Consider the following 20,920-nt stretch of genomic DNA (forward strand, 5'->3'; position numbering starts at 1 on the left):
GGCCATCATCACTCTGATACCAAAACCAGATAAAGACATAAGAAAACTATAATGCAAAAATCCTCAGTAAAATATTAGCAAACCAAACTCAACAGCATATTGAAAGGTTCATACACCATGACTAAAAGGGATTTATCCCTAGAGTGCAAGGATGATTCAGCATACACAAATCAATCAATGTGATATACCATATTAACTAAATTAAGGATAAAAATTACATGATTGTCTTAATAGATGCAGAAAAAGCATTTGACAAAAGTTAACACCCTTTCATGAAAAAAACTCTTAACAATTTCAGCATAGAGGAACTTATCTCAATACAATAAAGGCCGCATATGAAACACTTACAGTGAATGTCATATTCAATGGTGAAAAACTAAGAGCTTTTGTTCTATAGTCTGGAAAATGACAAAGATGGCTGTTTTTGCTACTTCTATTTAACATAACACTGGAAGCCCTAGCCAGAGTAATTAGGCAAAGCAAAACAAAACAAAAGCAGGAAGAAAGAAGTAAAATTATGTACAGAAGAACATTTTATCTGCAGTACTAAGAACTCTCTTTTAAATAAAACTTATTCTAAAATTTATGCAGATCTCAAGGGACCCTAATGGTCAAAACAACCTTCAAAAGGAACAAAGTTGGAGGAATCACATGCCTGATTCCAAAACTTAATAAAAAGCTACAGTAATTAAAATAGTATGGTCTTGACATAAAATAGACAAAGAGACCAACTGGAATGGATTGGAGAGCTCAGAAATAAACCTTTGGCTATATGGTAAAAAGATCTTTGACAATGGTGCCAAGAATGTAAGATAGGGAACGGATAGGGTCTTTAATATGTGGTACTGAGAAAACTGTATATCCACATGGAGAAGAATGAAATTTGGCCCTTGTTTGATACTATACACAAAAATCAATTCAAAATGGATTAAAGACAAAGATAACCCTTGAAAATGTAAAACTTCTAGAGGAAAACATAGGAGAAAATCTTCTTGACATTGGTTTTGGCCATGGCTTATTGGATTTGACACCAAAAGCAAAGGCAACAAAAAGGGACAGATGGGATTACATCAAACTAGACAGCTTCTACACAGCATAGGAAACAATAAAATGAAAAGATGATCTATGGAATGGGAGAAAACATTTGCAAACCATATATCGAATAAAGGATTAATATCCAAAATATATAAGAAATTCCCAAAACTCAGTTGCAAAACCCAAATAAACCAACTTTAATATGGGCAAATAATCTGAATAGACATTTATTCAAAGAAAGTATGTAAATGGCCAACAAGAATATGCAAAAGTGTTCAACATCATTAATCATTAGAGTAATGCAAATCAAAACCACAAAGAGATGTTACCTTGCATCTGTTAGAATAGTTATTACAAAAAAAAAAGAAAAATAAAAAGTGTTTCCCTGCCGGTTGAAGCATCATACAGTACACCAAAAAGGTACAGGTTTGATCCCCAGTCAGGGCACAAACCTAGGTTTCAGGTTCCATCCCAGGTTGGGGCATGTGTGGGAGGCAACTGATAGATGTGTCTCTTTCACATTGATGTTTCTCACTCTGACCCTTCCCTCTCTCTAAAATCAATAGACATATGCTTGAGTGAGGTTTAAATGTTTTTTAAATCCCTGACTAGTATCGCTCAGTTGTTTGGGCATTGTCCTGCAAAGCAAAAGATGGCCAGTTTGATTCCTGTTCAGGGCACATACCTCAGTTACAAGTTTGTCCCTGATTGGGGCACATACAGGAAGCAACTGATTGATGTTTCTCTCTCACATTGATATTTCTCTCCCTATCTTTCTCCCTACTTTCCCCTCTCTCTAAAAACAAATAAATAAAATCTTTTTAAAGATAACAAGTGTTGATGAGGATTTGGAGAAAAGGGAGCTCCTGTACACTGTTGATGGGAATGTAAACTGGTACAGCTGCTGTGGAAAGCAATATGAAGTTTCCTCAAAAAATTAAAATAGAATTTTTTAAAAATCATTTTATTGTTGTTCAATTACAATTGTCTGCATTTATCCCCCAACCACTCCCCCTACCAGCCAAACCCACCTCCCTCCCTTACTTCCATACCCCCTTCTTGGTTTTGTCCATGTGTCCTTTATAGTTGTTTCTGAAAACCCTTTCCCCCATTAACCCCTTCCACCTCCCCAATGGTTACTGTCAGATTGTTCTTCATTTCAATGTCTCTGGTTATATTTTGCTTGTTTTTTTCTTTTCTTGATTAGGTTCTTGTTAAAGGTGAGATCATATGGTATTTTTTCCATATGATCCAGCAATTGCACTTCTGACTATATATATCCAAAAGAAATAAAATTCATGGATGAACATTGAGGACATTGTGCTAAGTGAAATAAACCAGCCAGACACACACACACACACACACACACACACACACACACACACACCCCCATATGATCCTACTTACGTAAAGAATTTAAAATAGTTAAACTTACAGAAGCAGAGAATGACTGGTAGTCACCAAATGACAAGTGGAGGGAGAATAAAAAAGATGTTGGTTAAAGGGTATAAAAATCTCAGTTATGCAAGAGGAATAAGTCTCAGAAATCTGTTGTACAGCATAGTGCCTATGGTCAACAATACTGCATTGTATACTTAAAAATTTATAAAAGGGTAAGTATTATGGTAAGTATTCTTATCATACACAAAAAATTACAAATCAATAAAATAAAAAAGGTAGAGGAAACTTCTGGAGGTGATAGATATGTTTACAGTATTGATTACAATCGTGGTTTCAAGAATGTATACTTATGTACAAACTCATCAAGTTTTATGCATTAACTATGTATAGTTTTTGGTATGTCAATCATACCTCAATAAAGTGTTTTTTTAAACATTAAAAAATACTTGAACCCACAAAAAATCAGAGAACTCTTCCCAGGAGAAGAAGAACATTATTTTTCAAATGGGGTAAAATAATGGAATTTGAGAAAAGGTAAGAAATGATAGGGAAGCTGGGCTCAGACAATATATCCTTTCTCTTTTATTTCTTTGAAGGTTTGTGAGAAAATTCTGTCAGTTCAGAAGGATGTAATTTAATAATAGCAATAATAACAACAAAAGCTGACATTTATTGAGCTGTTTTATGGGCTAAGCACCATGCTAAAGGCTTCAGGTACATTGTCCTATTTAATTCTCACAAAACTTTATTATGTATTCATTTATTTATTAAAAAGATTTATTGAACACTTGTTATGTGCTAGATACTATGCTAGGGGAACAGTGATAAATAAAATCATTATGATCCCCATTCCTGGAGAGTTTGTGGTATAGGAGGAAGAACAAACATTAAACAAATAAAAATAAATATTTATTGACATGTGATAAATGACATGGAAGTTATAACAGTATATTGGGGAGGGCACTTCAGATAGAGTGTTTGAGAAGGTCTTGTTTATTTATTGTTATATTTTTATCCTCATTTAAGGATATTTTTTCATTGCTTTTTAGAGAGGAAGGGAGAGAAACATCAATATGAGAGAGAAGCATGTATGACTGCTTCCCCTACACATCTGCCTGAATGGGGGAATGAATGAACTTGCAAACCAGGCATGTGCCCTGTCCCAGAATAGAACTTGAAATCCTTCAATTATGGGGCAATGCTCCAACCAACTGAGTCACACTGGTCAGGGCTGAGAAGGTTTCTTTTAGAAGATGACATATGTGAGCTAAGCCTGAAAGAATAAGAAGCCAGGCAGGCAGAGGAAGGACCTTAAGGCAGATGTGAATAACTTCAACATAAATAAATCTTTCCTCTAATAGAGGAACTGAAGGAGGATCAGGGAGGATAGAGATAGAGGTGGGAGAGTGATGATAGCTGAGGCTGGAGATGGGCCAGACCTGCCAGAGCTGTGGAGGTGCAGTTTCATTCCAGTGCATGGGAAAATCTCATAGAGCTTTAAGTAGACAAGTAAAAGATACAATTCATATTAAAAATATGATTCTGGCTGTCTTGTGGAAAATGGAGTAAAAGGAGGTAAGAGCAAAAATTGGGGAGAGTTGTTCAGAGTTTATTGTAGCATTCCAGAGTAGAGATGATGATGGTTAGATATAGGATGGTGGTTGAAGATTTCTGAAGACGTGGATAGGTTTAAGATGTATATTTGGAGGTAGACTCCAAAGGGCCTAGTGAAGGAAAAGCTAAAACCAAAGATAACTCAAGTTCCTGGTTTGGGTAACAGCTGATGTATTACCATCCTTTTTCACTCTGGGAGACCAAAGGCCCAAGATCTTCAGTAGCATGTACCAGGAGATATGTCTAGGGTAAATGATTTGAGCAGGGGTCCATCCAACTCCAGAGACAACACATGTAACCAACATGCTGTACTCTCTCCCAATGAGTCACAATTCTGCTGCTTTCTAAAAGGAGAGAAATGGTTATCTTCTGAATTATAGTCTCTTTGTCAACCATAATTCCATTTGCTTAGTTTCCAGGTGTATTATCTGAAGCATGGTTTGTTCTGGAGCAGACTGGAAAATGTTATTTGGATCACAGGCTGAAAATGATGTTATTCCTTAAATTTTTGAGCCAGGTAAGTAGGTTTAAGTCTGGAGAGCTGGAAGTGATAGTCCTAGATATTCAAATTCTATTTTCAGGCAGAAACTAAACTCTCTTCTCTCCCATGGGATCAGGAGAAGATGTGTCACTCCTGAAATCCTTTGATACCTTTCAGCAACTTAGATGATGACAGTTGCCCTGGAAGAAATAGGTTTATTTTACTAGGAAAAAGAGGAAAGTGAAGTAGGTTAATAGGGACCAGAGTTCTAGGCCACCCCCCTAGGGCTACAGAGGAGGTAAGGAAAGGACTAGAAGGCAGTAGGGATATTGATAGAATAAGGCAGAATTACATTAAAAAACAAATAGGCTGAAATCTCAGATATGTGTGGTGATCCTAAAACAAGGTAACTTTTTGTATGTGTTTTGCTGATGTCCTGAGACTTTCTGTATCCTACTGGTATTTGTGCATCTGTAAAATGGCTCCTTAACTTTTACTTCTTTCACAAAGTTGTAGGTCTGATGAGAGAGGTAAGAATGTAAGAACATGGGGCAATCATAGGCTTACCTGTTTGGATTGAGAAATTGTGGAGTAAATTGTGGAGGAATCATTGTTTTTCATAGATATTGGGATTTCTGTTTTCTGTAATAAATAATCATACTGATTTGGCTCACATAGACAAAGAGATATTCATGCACAGACATATTCCCAGGGAAAGGTAGTATGACAAAGTTCTTCCAGAGGAATGCTAGGGAGTGTTTAGCAAGAGGAGCTGGAGACCAAACACCAATGAAACATGTGAAAATTTAGTGGCATTTTCTGAGCTCCAAACAGAAGCACACCCCAGCAAACCACTGGACTCAAGAACCAGAGAGAGGCAGAAGGGTGATGACCTTTTTTACATATATTGTAAAGAAAATAAAATGTTTTTGTCCTGAACCCAACTCTACTGTCTTTTGCCTCAGATTTTACTGGCTGTAACTGGAGGTATTACCTGCTCCATTTTGTCCCTGTGATTCTAACTGATTGGTCATCAAGTCATTGGGTTATCCTCAAACAGAAGGAACTGGTAGAGTTGCAGAAACATGTGGTATTGAGAGTGGCTGTGCTTGGAATACAAAGTATAGCAATAACAGCAGGAATCCCCTGTGCTCAGAGATTTTGACATTTAAAATTAATTAAGGAATATTAGGGTATTATCAAGACTTCTGAAACTCTCCAAAGTACAATTTTGTTCTAAAGAAAAAGTAAGATTTGCAGGAGATTAGTTTCTTGGTTTGTTGAGAGTGATTTATCTTGTCTCCAAGAAATTGAAAAGACATAGAAATATCTGAACAAGTAAGAGTATTCCTCTGTGTTTCCTTCTTCAAGGAGCCTGCTTTGCAAATACCTCTGAGGGGCTGTATGAGGTGATCCAAGATTTCTAGCTAGACCATTGCTCCCATTAGTTGGAGAATGATGAGTTCTTTGGGCTGTTTTTCAGTTGACATGGAAACTGGCCTCTAAAGATGTATAGTGTTCTTCAGAAATATGCCTGTTGCTGGTGGTAGGGAATTGTTGATGCCTGACCAAGGCCATCTGACTATGTTGCTAGAGGTGTGGGGAGAATTGAGGGCTGGTCATACCTGTAGTGTCCTCTACTGTGTAGGAGTTGCAAATTCTTGCTCCTGTCCTCCTCTCAAGAGACTGCTGCTGAGTACCCCTGTTTTTTGCACATCCAGGTGAGAAGCCCTTACTACAGAACTGTCTCCTTTGCAAACTCTCAAACTTGATTGAACTTAGATCTCAGTAAGTATTTACTGAGCATCATGCTAAGACATAGGGGAAGATAAAGACCTAATTTTCACTCTTGGGCAGCTTGTAACTAAACTGAAGGGACTACTTACTGGAACATTAAACAGTTAGAGAACAGTGTCAGTGAGGACATGAGCGAACATTCCACTGGGGCAAGAGCAGTGGGGTCTGGAAAGGTCCCTCATAGAACTTTCCAATGCCTGCAACTGCCTTCTCCTCTCCTCAATGGTATACATAATTTGGATTAATCAGGTAATTGTGGTGACAAATTTGTGAATAATGACTAAAAATAATGATAATGATGGAGTATAAAGTTGAAAGGACTCACCATGTTTGGATGAGTGACCTGAGCATACACAGTGTTTCCTGGAGAGATTGGGCCATCGTCTGAGTTCCTTAGGATCTCTGCTGTGAACAGAGAGGCAGTGTCAATTGTAAGTGCACTCTGGATCTGCTCTCCCAGGACCTTGTCTACCCCAGGGGACTTTCTGGCCCTAATGATGTAGTTGTTTGAGGCATTGCCCTTCCTGATGGTTCATTCATTTTTGGCAGTCTTTGGAATTCTGGGTGGAACCAGGAACTTCTCAGTCATGTGATGTATTTCTGACCTCATCTCTTGGGGGCGCATGGTCTTGTGGTAGCCTAAAGTTTTAGAGTCTCCCACTGTATTCATACGTAAGCAAGGAAGCTCCTAGGACCAAATGGTACCACATACATAAAAACTAGAGAACCTGACTGGCCAGCATAGTGAAGCTGGATTACTTCATATACATGTTATTAAACTTTTCAGAGGTCCTTAAAGTGGGTTTGATTATATTAGAGATGAGGAATTGTGAGCTCAGAAAATTCAGTTAACTTGGTACAAAATAACAGAGGAAGTGATGGAATAAGGAACTTAAATGCATGCCTTCTGATTCCAAACCTTATGCCCTGCTCTCTACACATGACATCATATATCTCTTCATTCATGAAATGAGACTCAGTGCTAATCTGAGTCCAGAGTCTGCATTCCAGTGTCTCGATAACATTTTCTCTTTTGATTCTTTTTAATTCAATACCCAAACCCTGGATGAATAAAGTGATGTGGTCAGGCAGTTTGTCTTTGGGGCTTTGATGCTCTAATCCTATTCTTGCCCTGGACTTCTTGGGTGATAATGGCCAGGCTATGATCACTTTCTTTGACAATTAGTTTTTCCATCAGCAGGATGGGGAATGACCCTAATCCTATTAAGAAATTGTGTCAGTGACTGGTCCACATGTGCGCAAGGGACCCTGTAGGCCCCATAGGGGACAAACTTGTAGTTACAGGTTCTCCTCTGGCACCATTTGGTCCATCTGAGTAATGACATTCTGCCTCCATCCTCTCTATTATCCAGGCCTCTGACTGATCCCTTTCTTCTTTCATTTGGCTCTTCCCATCTGTTTTATGATTGGGATTTAAGAGTCTGGAAGCTTACCATGATTCTGGTTTTGATGAGTAGAAAACTGTAAGAAACCTGGAAAATAAAATCAGGTAAATTGAAACTTGTGACTAGTGAGAGAGATCTTCCATGCCTCCACCCCCATAGGTGTCTCTCCAGAAGATACGATGGAAGAGGACCAGAAAGGGAAGGGCAGGCAGGCCCTGATACTGGGTCCTGTATTTCCTAGTAGGACACCTTTGTCAGGAAATTAGTAGGTGTGTGGTCATACTCCAGATGTTGTCCCAGTGGACTAGCTGAACCAGTATTTACATCCTCCCTCTCTTTACCTGTCTTCCAAAAGAGACAGGTAAAGGTAACCCCAGACTCTAATTGTCTGAAACATTAGAGAAGAAACAAGTAGGAAGAAAGAAAACCTGTTATTCTTTTCCTCCAAACAAACATTGGACACATAGCAATACAGAAAAAAGAAAGCACTATTACAATCCATATGATATTTGGGTGTTGATTTTTCTTGTTAAAAGCACCTGAAAAGAAAGAAAAAAGGAAGTTACACTTAAGACACATTAAGGGGCTTGGGTATCATCCTGCAAAGCAAAGTGTGGCTAGTTTGATTCCTGGTCAGGACACATGCCTGGGTTGTAGACCAAGTCCCTAACTGGGAGTATTTGAGAGGCAACTGATCAATGTTTCACACTGTTTATCTCCCTTTTTTCTTCCCCACTTCTGTTGTCTCTGAAAAAAAAAAAGATTGAGGCCCAGTGTTCTTCTCATAGCCTACGCTTAACCTCTGCCAGGCCACCTTTAGGGGTGGGTTCATCTATACCCAGAAGCTCTGGGGCTCTGGACAGAATTTCTGGGAGCAGGAGACAGGGTAGGGTAGAGCCTGTTAGTGCCAAGAGAGGGAAACAATTTTGCCTTCCCAAGGACTTTGCTCTTGGGCTCTGAGTGTGTTGGAGAAGGGTTGGGAGTGTGGTAGGGGAGGAAGGTAAGGCCTCTGGGGTTAGTGAGAGGCACAGAACACCAGAGGGTGTCTGTCTTCTCCCAGCATCTTTGGCTGCTCCCTACTGGGCTGCTGTTTTGGAAATCATGTAGGTCATGTAGTCATGCCATACCCCACAGCCACTCAAGGTTCTTAGAAAGACCTGAGACAGACTGTTACCTTTGCAGAGACTTTGGGCAGAGAGAGAAAAGGATAAATTGCTGACAGGGTTCATAGCTGTGCAAGTGTAGGTTTGTTCACTGGAATTCTTGGGGTTCCAAGAGATAGTGAGGTTTGCTTCCTCTATAGGTGTGTTTCCTGTGATCTGCCACCTGAATGAGACATGGTCGTTTGGATTCTCCACAGAGCAGATTAGGTGGATCTCACAGGTCCCATCGTCAGAGAGTTCAGTGTGATTAGTGACTTGTAAGTTCCTCAGTCGTCCTGTGTGCAGAGAAAAGACTTGGATTAAGGATAAATTGCTTGGCTCATCCCTCTGTGAAAAGTATATTTCTCCTCAATGTTTCTGTATTTCATCTGACACTCTGCTGTATGTTGTGACCTGTATATTCTATAAATAACTCTGTTTATGTTGCCTAATTGATGTGATCAGCATTTGGGGTGAGCAAAGGATAAGAGACATCATTATGAGACAGAGTAGTCAGTGTGAGAAATGAGAATTAAAAGACTGAGGTTGCCGCTAAATAGCTGGGTCATTTGGGCTGGTCACATTACTTTTCTGCACTTCAGTTTATTCCTGGGATCCTTTCTAGCCTTTTTTTTTTCTGTCCCTTTGTAAAAGCAATTTGGAAACTAAGCTGAGGGCCAGCCTTACCTTAGCCAGTTCAGGAACCAGAACCAGGCACAAGAGCCCTGTTTCCTTCATAATCAGAATTTCCTAGCTGGGGTGGAAGATGGAAGCTTAACTTCCTTGGGAAATTATATTTTCCATAAGTCTATAGGAATCCTGGTCCTCATTGTTTCTGATGTCAGCTGCAGTGGTGACAAAGAGACCCTGATGCAGAATGCCAGAAAGAAGAAAGGGACATGTTGAGAACCAGAAAACTGGGAAAGAAAGAAGTGAAGAAACTGAGAGAGCAAGCAAGGTATTCTGGGAAGCAAGGAAGTGTAATATATTTAGACATTTGATAAAACATTTACTGCAGAAATTTTTGATAGCAGAGACCAGGAAATATTGGCTAGTGAGATGTCAGTAGCAATGGGTCAAAGGGGATATGGGAACAGTATAGGGAAGGTCAGTGACATAGACTTGGCCTGAGGGTTGAAGTAAAGGTGGCCCAGTAAAGAATAGAATGACTGTAACTGTCTGATTAGAAGAGACAGAATAATGCTTTAAGTTTAGTTAACTGAGTAGAACTAGTGTAACTATTTTGCCAGAATAGAGCTTTTATGTAACAACATGAGTGTTGAACTTGGAGTTAGGATGACCTAGGTTAGAATTGTTACTTTGTTATTTATTGGCTACATGACCATGAATACATTGTGTATTGCTTCAAGCCTCTGTAAAACTGGCAATAATAGCTACTTCTTAGGTAATTATGATTAAGTGAGACAGTGCCTAGCACAGCAATGGCAAATATTTGGTGTGAATGTCGCATCTCCCTCAGCTGATGTTCATGGCTGACCTCAAAAAGCTATCTTATTACCTTTTTCCACTTGATAAATATGTAACTGCCCACTTGACATCTCCACTGGGATGCAATGTATATTTCAAACTCAACATGTTCAAACGAACTCCCTCCCGTTTTTCTCTCCAAAACCTGCTCCATCTGCAGCCTTCCCCACTTTAGTTGAGAATGAGTTCATTCTTCTAGTCACACAGGCCAATAGCCAAGAATATCTAGAATCCAATCACTTCTCACCATCTCCCCTGCTCTCATCCTGGTCCAAGCCAGCATCATCTCTTGCTTGGATTGTTGCAATAGCCTCCTGATTGGTCCAGTGGCTCCCACCTTTGTCCCTTACAAACTATTCACAACAGAGTAGCAAAGGGATCTTTAAGCAAGTAAGTAAAACTGTATGCTCTGTAAAACCCTCCTATGGTTCTCAATCTCACTGAGATTCAGAGCCTTATATGATGTGGCCCCTTATTTATTTACAGAACCTCATTTCCTATTACTCTCTCCCTACTCTGCTCCTTAATGTTCCTTGAGCATGCCAGCACAGGAGAGTGTGTTTACTTGATGTTCTTCATCCATAGATCCTTATGGCATACTCCCTTACCTCCAACAGGTCTTGGCTTAAATGTCATCTTCCCAATGAGGCTTATTATGACCACTCTAATTAAAATTGGTCCCTGCTCCCTGTTGGCACTCCTGATGACTTCTCATGTTGTCCTCATCTCTTTACTCCACAGAACTCATGGCTTCCTTGCATACTATGTCATTTAAGGGTGTCTAACCTGCAGCCCATGGGCTGCACATGGCCCTGGATGACTATGAATATGGCCTAACACAAAACTATAAATTTACTTAAACCTTTTTTTGCTCATCAGTTTTCATTATGTTTGTGTATTTAATGTGTGGTCCAAGGCGACTCTTCCAGTGTGGCCCAGAGACGCCAAAAGACACCCTTACTATATGCTTGTTTATTACTACCTCCTATTCTCCACCCAGAATGTCAGCTCCAGGAAGTCAGTAACCTTTGTCTGTTTTGCTCACTGATATATTTTAAGTGCCTAAAACATTTACTTGTACATTGTCTATGGTCAACAAATGAATACATGTAGCATGGCTTCAACCTTCCTTAACAATGAACTGTAGGTAGTTACTCCCAACTAATTGGTCTTGGTCAATAAAGATAAAATCTTTGCCATTCATAGCCTGGCACATGGAGTAACTGGTCAATATTTTAAAAAACCTATATAGCTTATATGTTGAACTTTTTTTGCACTATTGTAAAACATATTGGTGTAGCCTTACTTATCTCTTCTGTCCTCTCTGGTCTCCAGAGGAACTATAACCATTCCCATACCTTAATTTTGGACTTTTGGCTTTTAGATCTGTAAAAAAATAAAATTTTTGTTGTTTTAAGTTACCAACTTTGCAGTATTTTGTTTTGGCAATCTCAGGAAATACACTGCCCCAGGGTAATTTTGCCCTTTAACTTGGAATCCCTGTTCTGAACTTTCTTAGACATCCTCTCTTTGCCATGACATTTATTTGTCATGTGTCCTATTCTTTCAGGAACATGACTGACTAATCTAGCATGGCTATCCTGCCAAGTATTCAGGGGGTACTAAAGGTTAACATGTTACATTTTACTTGAACAGTATTTTTTCAGATAGCATGTCTTAATGTAAAGGACCCAGTGAATTTTAGACACTGTGGGTTCTCTAGTAGATGAGAATTACACAATCTCAGTGGCCTGTAAAGTTGCCAATTTAATGATTGAGTCTCCTGTTCAACATTTCTGCCATTCATGGTATCATTGATTGCTAGAAGGTTTTTCTGACCTTGACTCATAAATTGTGTCATTATAGTTTCCATAATTTTATATTGAGGACACAAGCTGTCAGGGGTAAATATTGTTTTGTTAATTAAACAACCTTGGTAGATAGACATTCTCTATTCCAGATCATCCTTACAGAACATTTTCTATGTAGACCACTCTTCTGTACATTGACCACTGGGTCAGAAAAGCCTTTGTGTTAAGAGACTTATCATACCAGCTAGTTACATGGGAAGCTCTCCCACTTACTATCTCTGTGACTGTAGGGGGTTGCTGTGGTTGATGCTGTGTCTCAGGGGTAAGGATAGTACTTACCTCATGGAGCTTTTGTGAGGATAATGGGACAGATACATGTAATACACATGGTAACAAGATTATAGATATTTCATTACTTCCTCTACATTTCTAGTTGAAAGGGACCATTTTTTCCTTTTTTTCTAATTGTTGTTCAAGTACAGTTTTCTGTCTTTTACTCCCATCCCAGACCATTTTATGAGGAAGAGTGAGGTAATTCTGGACTGAAAGTCATAAGACTTAGGTTCTATTCTCAGCTCTATCACTAACTGGTTGTGTGATGTCATTGAGTAGCTTTACCACTGGATCTCAGTCTAGCTCCAAATGCCATATTCTTTACCAGTAGGCTACATTGCATGTTTGCAGTCACATAGAATTGAAATATGTAATATTGTTTAGTCTATACACAATTAAACCCAAAGTTTTGACTCACTGAATATCCCCAGATTGTATTTGGAAATCTCTGTGGAGCTTGATGTGCTTATTTGGGCGTAATAACATCCACTGTCTGCCATAGTCAGGTTGTTGATCTGCAAGGAGTAGAACTGGGCAACATGCAGTCGATCTTTCCGTTTCGGATCAATCACCTGGATTTGTGCTTCCTTTGGCTGTATGAAGATGATAGCTATTTTATCATGATGCCAGATGACACTGGTATCCTGTCCTCCAGGAAACTTTAGGGGGAGAGTTACTGACTCTCCCAGCACCCCATTCACCACCAGCAATGGGGTTGCTGTGGTTTGTGTAACTGCGTTTCCTGTAAACACAGAAGAGAAACTGCTATAACTTCCCCTTTCTCACCATACTCCTACACTCTTTCTCTGTAACTCTGTCAGTCTGTTAGAGCTCTCTACTGAAGCCCAGAGATCAGAAGAAAAAGGAAAACATTAGGAAAACTGTTGAAATGGACCACAGAAAGACACCACCCCAACAAAGTGTCTTGGTAATGGGTAGTTGACCCAGATGATACTGGCCCAGTTCACACTCCCACACTGGCTGGTTACCCTGGGTCATACACACTATCTGACCCCAACCTCTGGGTTCTTTCTCTGGGCATGAAGTGGAGGGGGACTGGGAACTATATCAACTTCCTGCCACAGGCTCCAAGTCCATAGGTGTTTGCTGATAATGTATAAAAATTAAAGCTCAATATTTACTGATTACATACTGTATGTCCAAATAGTAGAGTTGTGAGATTTAGAGGGCAAATAATCAGAATTTACAGTTCTTTTTACACATTACTTCATTTAATCCTTATACCAATTTCAGTGAGGTGGGTAAGGATGGATGTTGTTATCTCCATTTATAAATAAAGGACCTGAGGCAGAGTAGTTAACTACTAATTTTCCCAGGGTTACATAGCTAAAGAATGAGTCAGGATTCAAACTCAACTACTTTGACTCCAGATACTCTTTGCTCTTTTCATGATACCCAAAGATATTTATTCTTTTCTCAAAAAGATTATTGCCTAGCAGCAATGTTTTCACTGATACATCCCCTAAGGCAAGGGGCATAAAAAATAAACAAATGGGACTACATCAAACTAAAAAGCTTCTGCATGGCTAAAGAAAACATCAACAAAATGGAAAGGGAGCCAACCATATGGGAAAACCTATTTATCAACCTATGATACTTCAAAGAAGGGTTTGATCTCCAAAATATATAAAGAACTCACGAGACTCCACACCAGAAGACAAACAATCCAATTAAAAAATGGGAAAAGGCCATGAACAGATACTTCTCCAAGGAGGATGTACAGAGGGCCCATTTAGACATATGAAAAAATGCTTAACATCACTAGCCATTAGAGAGATGCAAATTAAAACCACAATGAGATACCATGACACATGGTCAGAATGGCCATCATAAACAAATCAACAAATAAGTGCTGGCAAGGTTGTGGAGAAAAGGAATCCCTAGTATACTTTTGGTGGGAACGCAGACTGGAGCAGCTGCTTTGGAAAACAGTGTGGAATTTCCTAAAAAAACTAAAGATGGAACTACCTTTTGACCCAGTGACCCTACTGCTGGGATTTTACCCTAAGAATCCTGAAACACCAATTCAGAAGAACCCATGCACCCCAATGTTCATAGCAGCATTATTTACAATACTGCAGGGCTAAAAACAGCCTAAGTGCCCATCAGTAAGTGAGTGGATAAAAAAACTATGGTACATTTACACAATGGAATACTACACAGCAGAAAGAAAGAAGTAACTCCTACCCTTTGCAACAGCATGGATGGAACTGGGAGTGTTATGCTAAGTGAAATAAGCCAGGCTGTGAAAGACAAATACCATACAATCCCACCTAAAAGTGGAACCTAACTAACAAAACAAACAAATGAGAAGCAAAATAGAACCAGAGACTTGGAAATAAAGAACAAACTGACAGTGATCAGAGTGGGGGATGGGGTAAGGGGGAAAGACGAGGAAGGGACAAGCAAAGGAACACAAATACAGGGCTCATGGGCATGGACAATGGTGGGGGGATTGACTGTGGAGTGTGGGGGGATGGGAAGGGGAAAGCAATGGAGAAAAAGGTGGGACAACTGTGACTGAACAACAATAAAAAAACTCAAAAATATAATCTAGAAGAAGAGAGAAACATAAAAGTAATAAATATCTCAAAAGGATATATAATGGCCATATTCTCATGAGACTATCTCAGAGCCAAATAATGTTTGAACAAGAAAGGTAAAATAGTTTCAATAATTCTTAAAGAAGATGCTTCCTTAACACCTTTGTTAAATACTTAGCACTTATCACACCCTTTTGTACATCTCTGTATACTTGTGTGTCTAGGCGATCATGTTTTAATTATCTTTGTATTTCAGCATTATCCCTGATTCAAAGTAGTATTTATTTGAGTAAATCAATCAGTAAATAACTATAACCATGACCCCAGCCTTCTTGAAACCTCCTAATTCTCAGGAGAAGATCTGAGTAGGGGAGGAAATGTTCTTGGAATCCTGACACTCAGCTCCTGGGTGAGCTCATGCTTCCTTTTTCCTAAATTGTCCTGTGAATGCTAGGCACATGAACATGGCTATCATCATTCTCACCTATCTACTAAATCTTTCCCATCAGCACTTTAACACACTCTTATTTATCTTGAAGCTACTTGGGTAAACATCACAGGCAAAATCCTGAGCAAAAAAAAAATCTAGATACAAATAGAATATAATGGTATGATTCCATTTATTTAGTTAATAAATAGAAAAAACAAATCTATGTTGTTAGAAGTTAAGGTAGTGGTTACCTTTGAGGAGGAGGGAAGGATGGCAAGTTAAGAAAGGGAGCACAAAGGGGGAATTCCAGGGTGCTGGTAATGTTATACTTCTTGACTGGTGTCTGCATATACCCATTTATTCATTTTATGGTATTTCATTGAGCTGACACTTAGGATTTTCTCTCTGTATATTACATTTTAGTAAAAAATGTTAAAACAACAACCAAAACCAAAACAAAACAAAACATTGACCATGACATGTATTGACCAAAATGTTCTGGTCATTTTTCTCTCTTCTTCCTAATTTCCTCTAACTGTTCCCTGTGTTCACTTTGCTCAAACTATGCTGACTTGGCTATTCTTTGAGATGGCCAGTGATGGTACACTTGCAATTCACTCTACTTGGAATGTGCTTCTCCCAGGTATCCATGTGTTTTACTTTTTGTCTCCATAGGTCTTTAACACAAATATTCCCCCTTAGAGAGGCCTTCTGTGCCCGCTCTTTCCTCATCACCCACCCTTACTTCTATACACTCAATTGCCTTTGAATTTGTTTTCCCCCATAATACTTACTCTCTAGCATACCTTATAATTTGTATATTTGATTTTTAAAAATTCTTTTTTCCTTCCACTAGAAAGTAAGCTTCATTAAAACCAAGAATTTTTTGTTTGTCTTTCGTTTGTTTTTATAGTGAACATCTATACACAGTGCTTGGCACACAGTAGGTATTCAATGGGTATTTGTTCAGTGAATGGACACATCTTATCCCTTCTTTTAAAGCTTCTCTATCCAGGATATCAAGGACCTTTTTTAAGGAGCCTGGGCATACTCTGTGGCTGAAGGACTATCCAGGAACTGTTTATATGGCACCAATACATTCCTTTAAGGTTCCTTTGTTTTTATAGATTGCAAATATTTGTTTATTTAACAAGCCATTTATTCTAATATTTTCTCAGTTCTGTACTAATTTAGTGAGCAAAGTTTTAGGAAACGTGGAATTCAGACCATATGTATCAGGTTCCTTTTCTGTACTAGTTTCTGGGCTGAAGACTGGGAATACAAATATTAATAACACACATCAGTCCTCTGGGATCAGCATGTGATAGAGGAATCTGACTGGTAGACAGTATCTATGATGTGGTGAGTTAGGCCTTGACCTAGATAGGATAGAGTTTGCCTCCACATTGTCCTCAAACCACTAATTGCACTCTGTGTGCTAAATATCAAGAACTTCTTTCTTTTTATTATGAGAATTTTTCCCTCTCTTTTCCATAATCTTGAGGGTAGGAATTATGTTTATTATCTGTGTATGCTTAGTACTTAGCACAATTCCTAGTTCACTAAATGTTGAACTGACAGAGATATGTGCTTTGTGAGAGAACAGATTGTGAGAATGATGGTCAAGGAGAGTTGGGGGTTGTCAGGAAACACTTCAGAGAGGAGATAAAATTGTAGCAGTGTTTTGAATAACAACAGAGGTTCTCCATTGCTTGATTATTTGTGATTCTTCCAAGAATGCCCTGCTATTTCTTTGCTCTGTTGTTTTCTTTGCCTGAAATACTCTTCTCCACCTTTTCTAAGAGGTGAGCTCCTATTGATCCTCAAAGGATACAAAGAAAAATGGTCCAAATGAAAAAACAGATAAAAAGTCCAGAAACACAAGTAAGCAATGAAGACATAGCCAACCTATAAGATGCAGAGTTCAAAACACTGGTAATCAGGATGCTCACAGAAATGACTGAGCATGGACACAAATAAAGGAAGAAGTGAAGGCTTAACAAAGTGAAATAAAGAAAAATATAGAGGGAGCCAACAGTGAAGGGAAGGAAACCAGGATTCAAATAAGCAATTTGGAACAAAAGGAAGAAATAAATATTCCACTGGGACTGAATGAAGAAACAAGAATAAAAAAACCAAACCAAACAAAACACAAAACAAAACAAGGAGAGGCTTAGGAAACTCCAGGACAACTTTAATATCCCAACATCTGAATCATAGGGGTGCCAGAAGAAGAGGAGGAGCAAGATACTGAAAACTTATTTGAAAAAAAATAGTGAAGAAAAATTTCCCCTGTCTGGCAAAGGAATTAGACATGCAAGTCCAAGAAGCTCAGAGAGTCCCAAAGAAGTTGGACCTAAAGAGGAACACACCAAGGAATATCATCATTAAGTTACCCAAGATTAAAGACAAAGAGAGAATCTTAAAAACAGGAAGAAAAAAAGGAGACAGTTACCTGCAAAGGAGTTCCCATAAAACTATCAGCTTTCTCAAAAGGAACCTTACAGGCAAGTAGGAGCTGGAAAGAAGTATTCAGTCATGAAAGGCAATGATGTACATCCAAGATTGCTCTACCCACCAAAGCTTTCATTTACAATGTAAAGGTAGATAAAGTGCTTCCTGGATATGGTAAAGTTAAAGGAATTCATCATCACCAAGACCTTATTATAGGAAATGTTAAAGGGACTTATCTAAGAAAAGAATAAGATCAAAACTATGAACAGTAAAATGACAACAAACTCACAACTATCAACAACTGAACCTAAAAAGACAAAAACAAAACTAAGCAAATAACTAGAACAGGAACAGAATCAGAGAAATGGACATCACATAGAGGGTTTTCAGTGGAGAGGGTGAGGGTGAGAATGAGGGAAATGGTACAGGGAACAAGAAGCATAATTAGTAGGCATAAAAATAGACAGGAAGAGGTTAAGAATCGAATAGGAAACAGAGTAGTTAAAGGAATTATATGTACAGTCCATTAATATGAACTAAGCAGGGGATGCTGGAGGGTTGGGGGTGCAGAGTGGAGTGGGGATAAAGGGGGAAAATTGGGAAAACTGTAATAACATAGTCAATAAAATATACTTTTAAAAAGGATAGTATAAAAAATGGAGAAGCCAGAGAAATCATATGTATGACACATGGACATGAACTAAGTGGGGGAAATGCTGGTGGGGGTGGTGCAGGGCAGAGGGGGATAAAGGAGAGAAAATAAATGGTATAACTGTAATGGCCTAATTAATAAAATATACTTAAAAAGGTGAGGTCATATGGTATTTGTCTTTCACCACCTGGCTTATTTCTCTTAGCATAATGCTTTCTAGTTCCATCCATGCTGTTGCAAAGGGCAGGAGCTCCTTCTTCTTTTTCTCCTGCATAGAATTCCACTGTGTAAATGTACCATAGTTTTTTGATCCATTCATTTACTGATGGGCACCTGGTTTGCTCTAGCACTTAGCGTTATATATATATTTAGCATATATATATATGCTAACTGTATATATATATATATATACATATACTTAAAATTATTAAAATTAGAAATGAAAGAGTGGATATTACTACAAGTTTATAGACATAAAAAGGGATTTTAAGATGATATTATAAAATAGACAAATTCCTAGTACAAATTATGAAGACTGACTTAAGAATAAAAAGAAAATTTGCCTTGGCTGGTGTGGCTCAGTGAATTGAGTGCTGACCTGTCGACCAAAGGGTTGCTGGTTCAATTCCCAGTCAGGGCACATGCCTAGGTTATGGGCTAGGTCCCCATTAGGGGGCACATGAGAGGCAGCCACACCTTGATGTTTCTTTTCCTCTTTCTCCCTCCTTTCCCCCTCTCTTAAAAACATCTAAAAATCTAAAAAAAAATAAGAATGAAAATAAAATGTAAGAGGACCTATGACAAATAAAGAGATTGAGTCAGTAATCAGAGATATATTGGCAAATGAAAGCTCAGGACCTGATGGTTTCACTGGTGAATTCTACCAATTATTTAGGGAATAATGAACACCAATCCTTCTCAAATGTTTCCCTAAAATAGAAGATAAAATACTTTCTAATTTATCCTATGAGGTCAGCATTACCCTGATACCTTTTTCAAAGTCAAAGACACCACCCCCCCAAAAAGAAAAGAAAACTACCAACCAATATCTTTTATGAATATTAATGTAAAAATCCTCAGCAAAACACTAACAAACGTTGACCAGGAGCATTTTAAAAGGATTATACATCATGATCAAATGGAATTTACCCCAGGACACAACAGTGGTTCAATGTGTCAAAATCAATCAATGTGATACAATGTGAGAATAAAAGAAAAAAATCATCTCAATCAACACAGATAAAGTATTTAACAAAATCTCATACCATTCCACACTTAAGAATCTAGGATTAGAGAGGGGAGATGGTGACAGGGTAAGAGGGAGAAGATTCCACTTCTCCCTACACACGGGAGAAAAACCTAGCTGACCTATGGAGGAACAGAGCAAGCAGACAACAGTACCCCAGCATATATGAAAATAAGAGACCAAAAATTATAGTGGACACTGAAAAACCAGATGTGAGACAAAAAGACCTGAAAGTGTGAAAAGACCAGAGAGGGACCCAAAGAGGTGGCATCCCAACAGTTGAGACAAGTGAGACAAAATTCATTTTGCTATTACAGAGAACCTGCAAGTTATTGCATATTTGTATTATTTTTCATCATTCTTACATCTTTTATTTTAATAGTATTTTTGCATTCCTCTTCTTTATGTATAGTCTTATTTGCTTGGTCGGTTATATTGTATCATTTGACAGGTTTTCCCTGTTCTCTTTTTCATAGTGTATTGCTAATCTGTCACTCAGGTCACCTGTGTTCCTTTAGCATACTACTCAAGGTCCTATACTCTCTATTCTTGTTAGCCAGATCACATAGATTCTGTCATGTGATTGTTGCTCCATTATTATTGTAAATAATTGCTGTTCCATACAATTGCAGACACTTCACACCCCTCCTGGATCTTAGCCCACTTCACAATTTCCTGAACTCTATTGCTATAGTGGTTAACACTATTCTCTCATACACTACACCTATTTACTATCCTTTACTCTCACTTTACCTAAGAATCTAACCTCCCACAACCTCGCTGCTTTCTAGATCCAACTCACAATCCTTCCCTCCCCAACAAGTGTCTTATCTTCTTTCCATCCTTTCTGAAAAGTAGCTAGTTGGGTGGAAGATCACGGTTAACACTATACAAAGCCAAAGGATATCCCATCTCTTCTCTACTGCCTGCTACTGTAAATGTCATAGAATATTCTCTTGCTGTCTTAAACCAACTTGCCTTCCCCTTCCAAATGATCACAAAAAAAAGTGGGTGGAAGTGTTGAACACCAGGATATCCACTGGAAGAGGAAACCCAACAACATAGG

The 20,920-nt window shown here is 38.6% G+C and overlaps 1 protein-coding gene across 8 annotated transcripts in view; it reads right to left on the reverse strand.

The window, feature by feature from the left end:
- Positions 1–2,516: 2,516 nt before the first annotated feature.
- Positions 2,517–20,920, reverse strand: part of SLAMF6 (SLAM family member 6) — a 30,044-nt gene continuing 11,640 nt past the window's right edge. Inside the window, exons 2-9 of one of the 8 annotated variants that reach the window (XR_004900625.1) lie at positions 12,927–13,250; positions 8,909–9,172; positions 8,163–8,273; positions 7,783–7,821; positions 6,654–6,733; positions 5,922–6,121; positions 5,099–5,173; positions 2,517–4,731 (exon numbers count right to left, since the gene is read on the reverse strand). Coding sequence is in view for 6 of the 8 variants with exons in the window: in XM_036015145.1 (XP_035871038.1) it covers positions 6,011–6,121; positions 6,654–6,733; positions 7,783–7,821; positions 8,163–8,273; positions 8,909–9,172; positions 12,927–13,250 (929 nt within the window). In the remaining 2 variants the exon portion in view is untranslated. Of the gene's footprint in view, positions 6,122–6,653; positions 6,734–7,782; positions 7,822–8,162; positions 8,274–8,908; positions 9,173–12,926; positions 13,251–20,920 lie in introns of all 8 variants that reach the window. The other 7 variants (XR_004900624.1, XM_036015148.1, XM_036015147.1 and 4 more) reach the window with 7 other exon arrangements.

Source organism: Phyllostomus discolor, chromosome 14 (genome assembly GCF_004126475.2).
Source record: "Phyllostomus discolor isolate MPI-MPIP mPhyDis1 chromosome 14, mPhyDis1.pri.v3, whole genome shotgun sequence".
NCBI lineage: Eukaryota > Metazoa > Chordata > Mammalia > Chiroptera > Phyllostomidae > Phyllostomus > Phyllostomus discolor.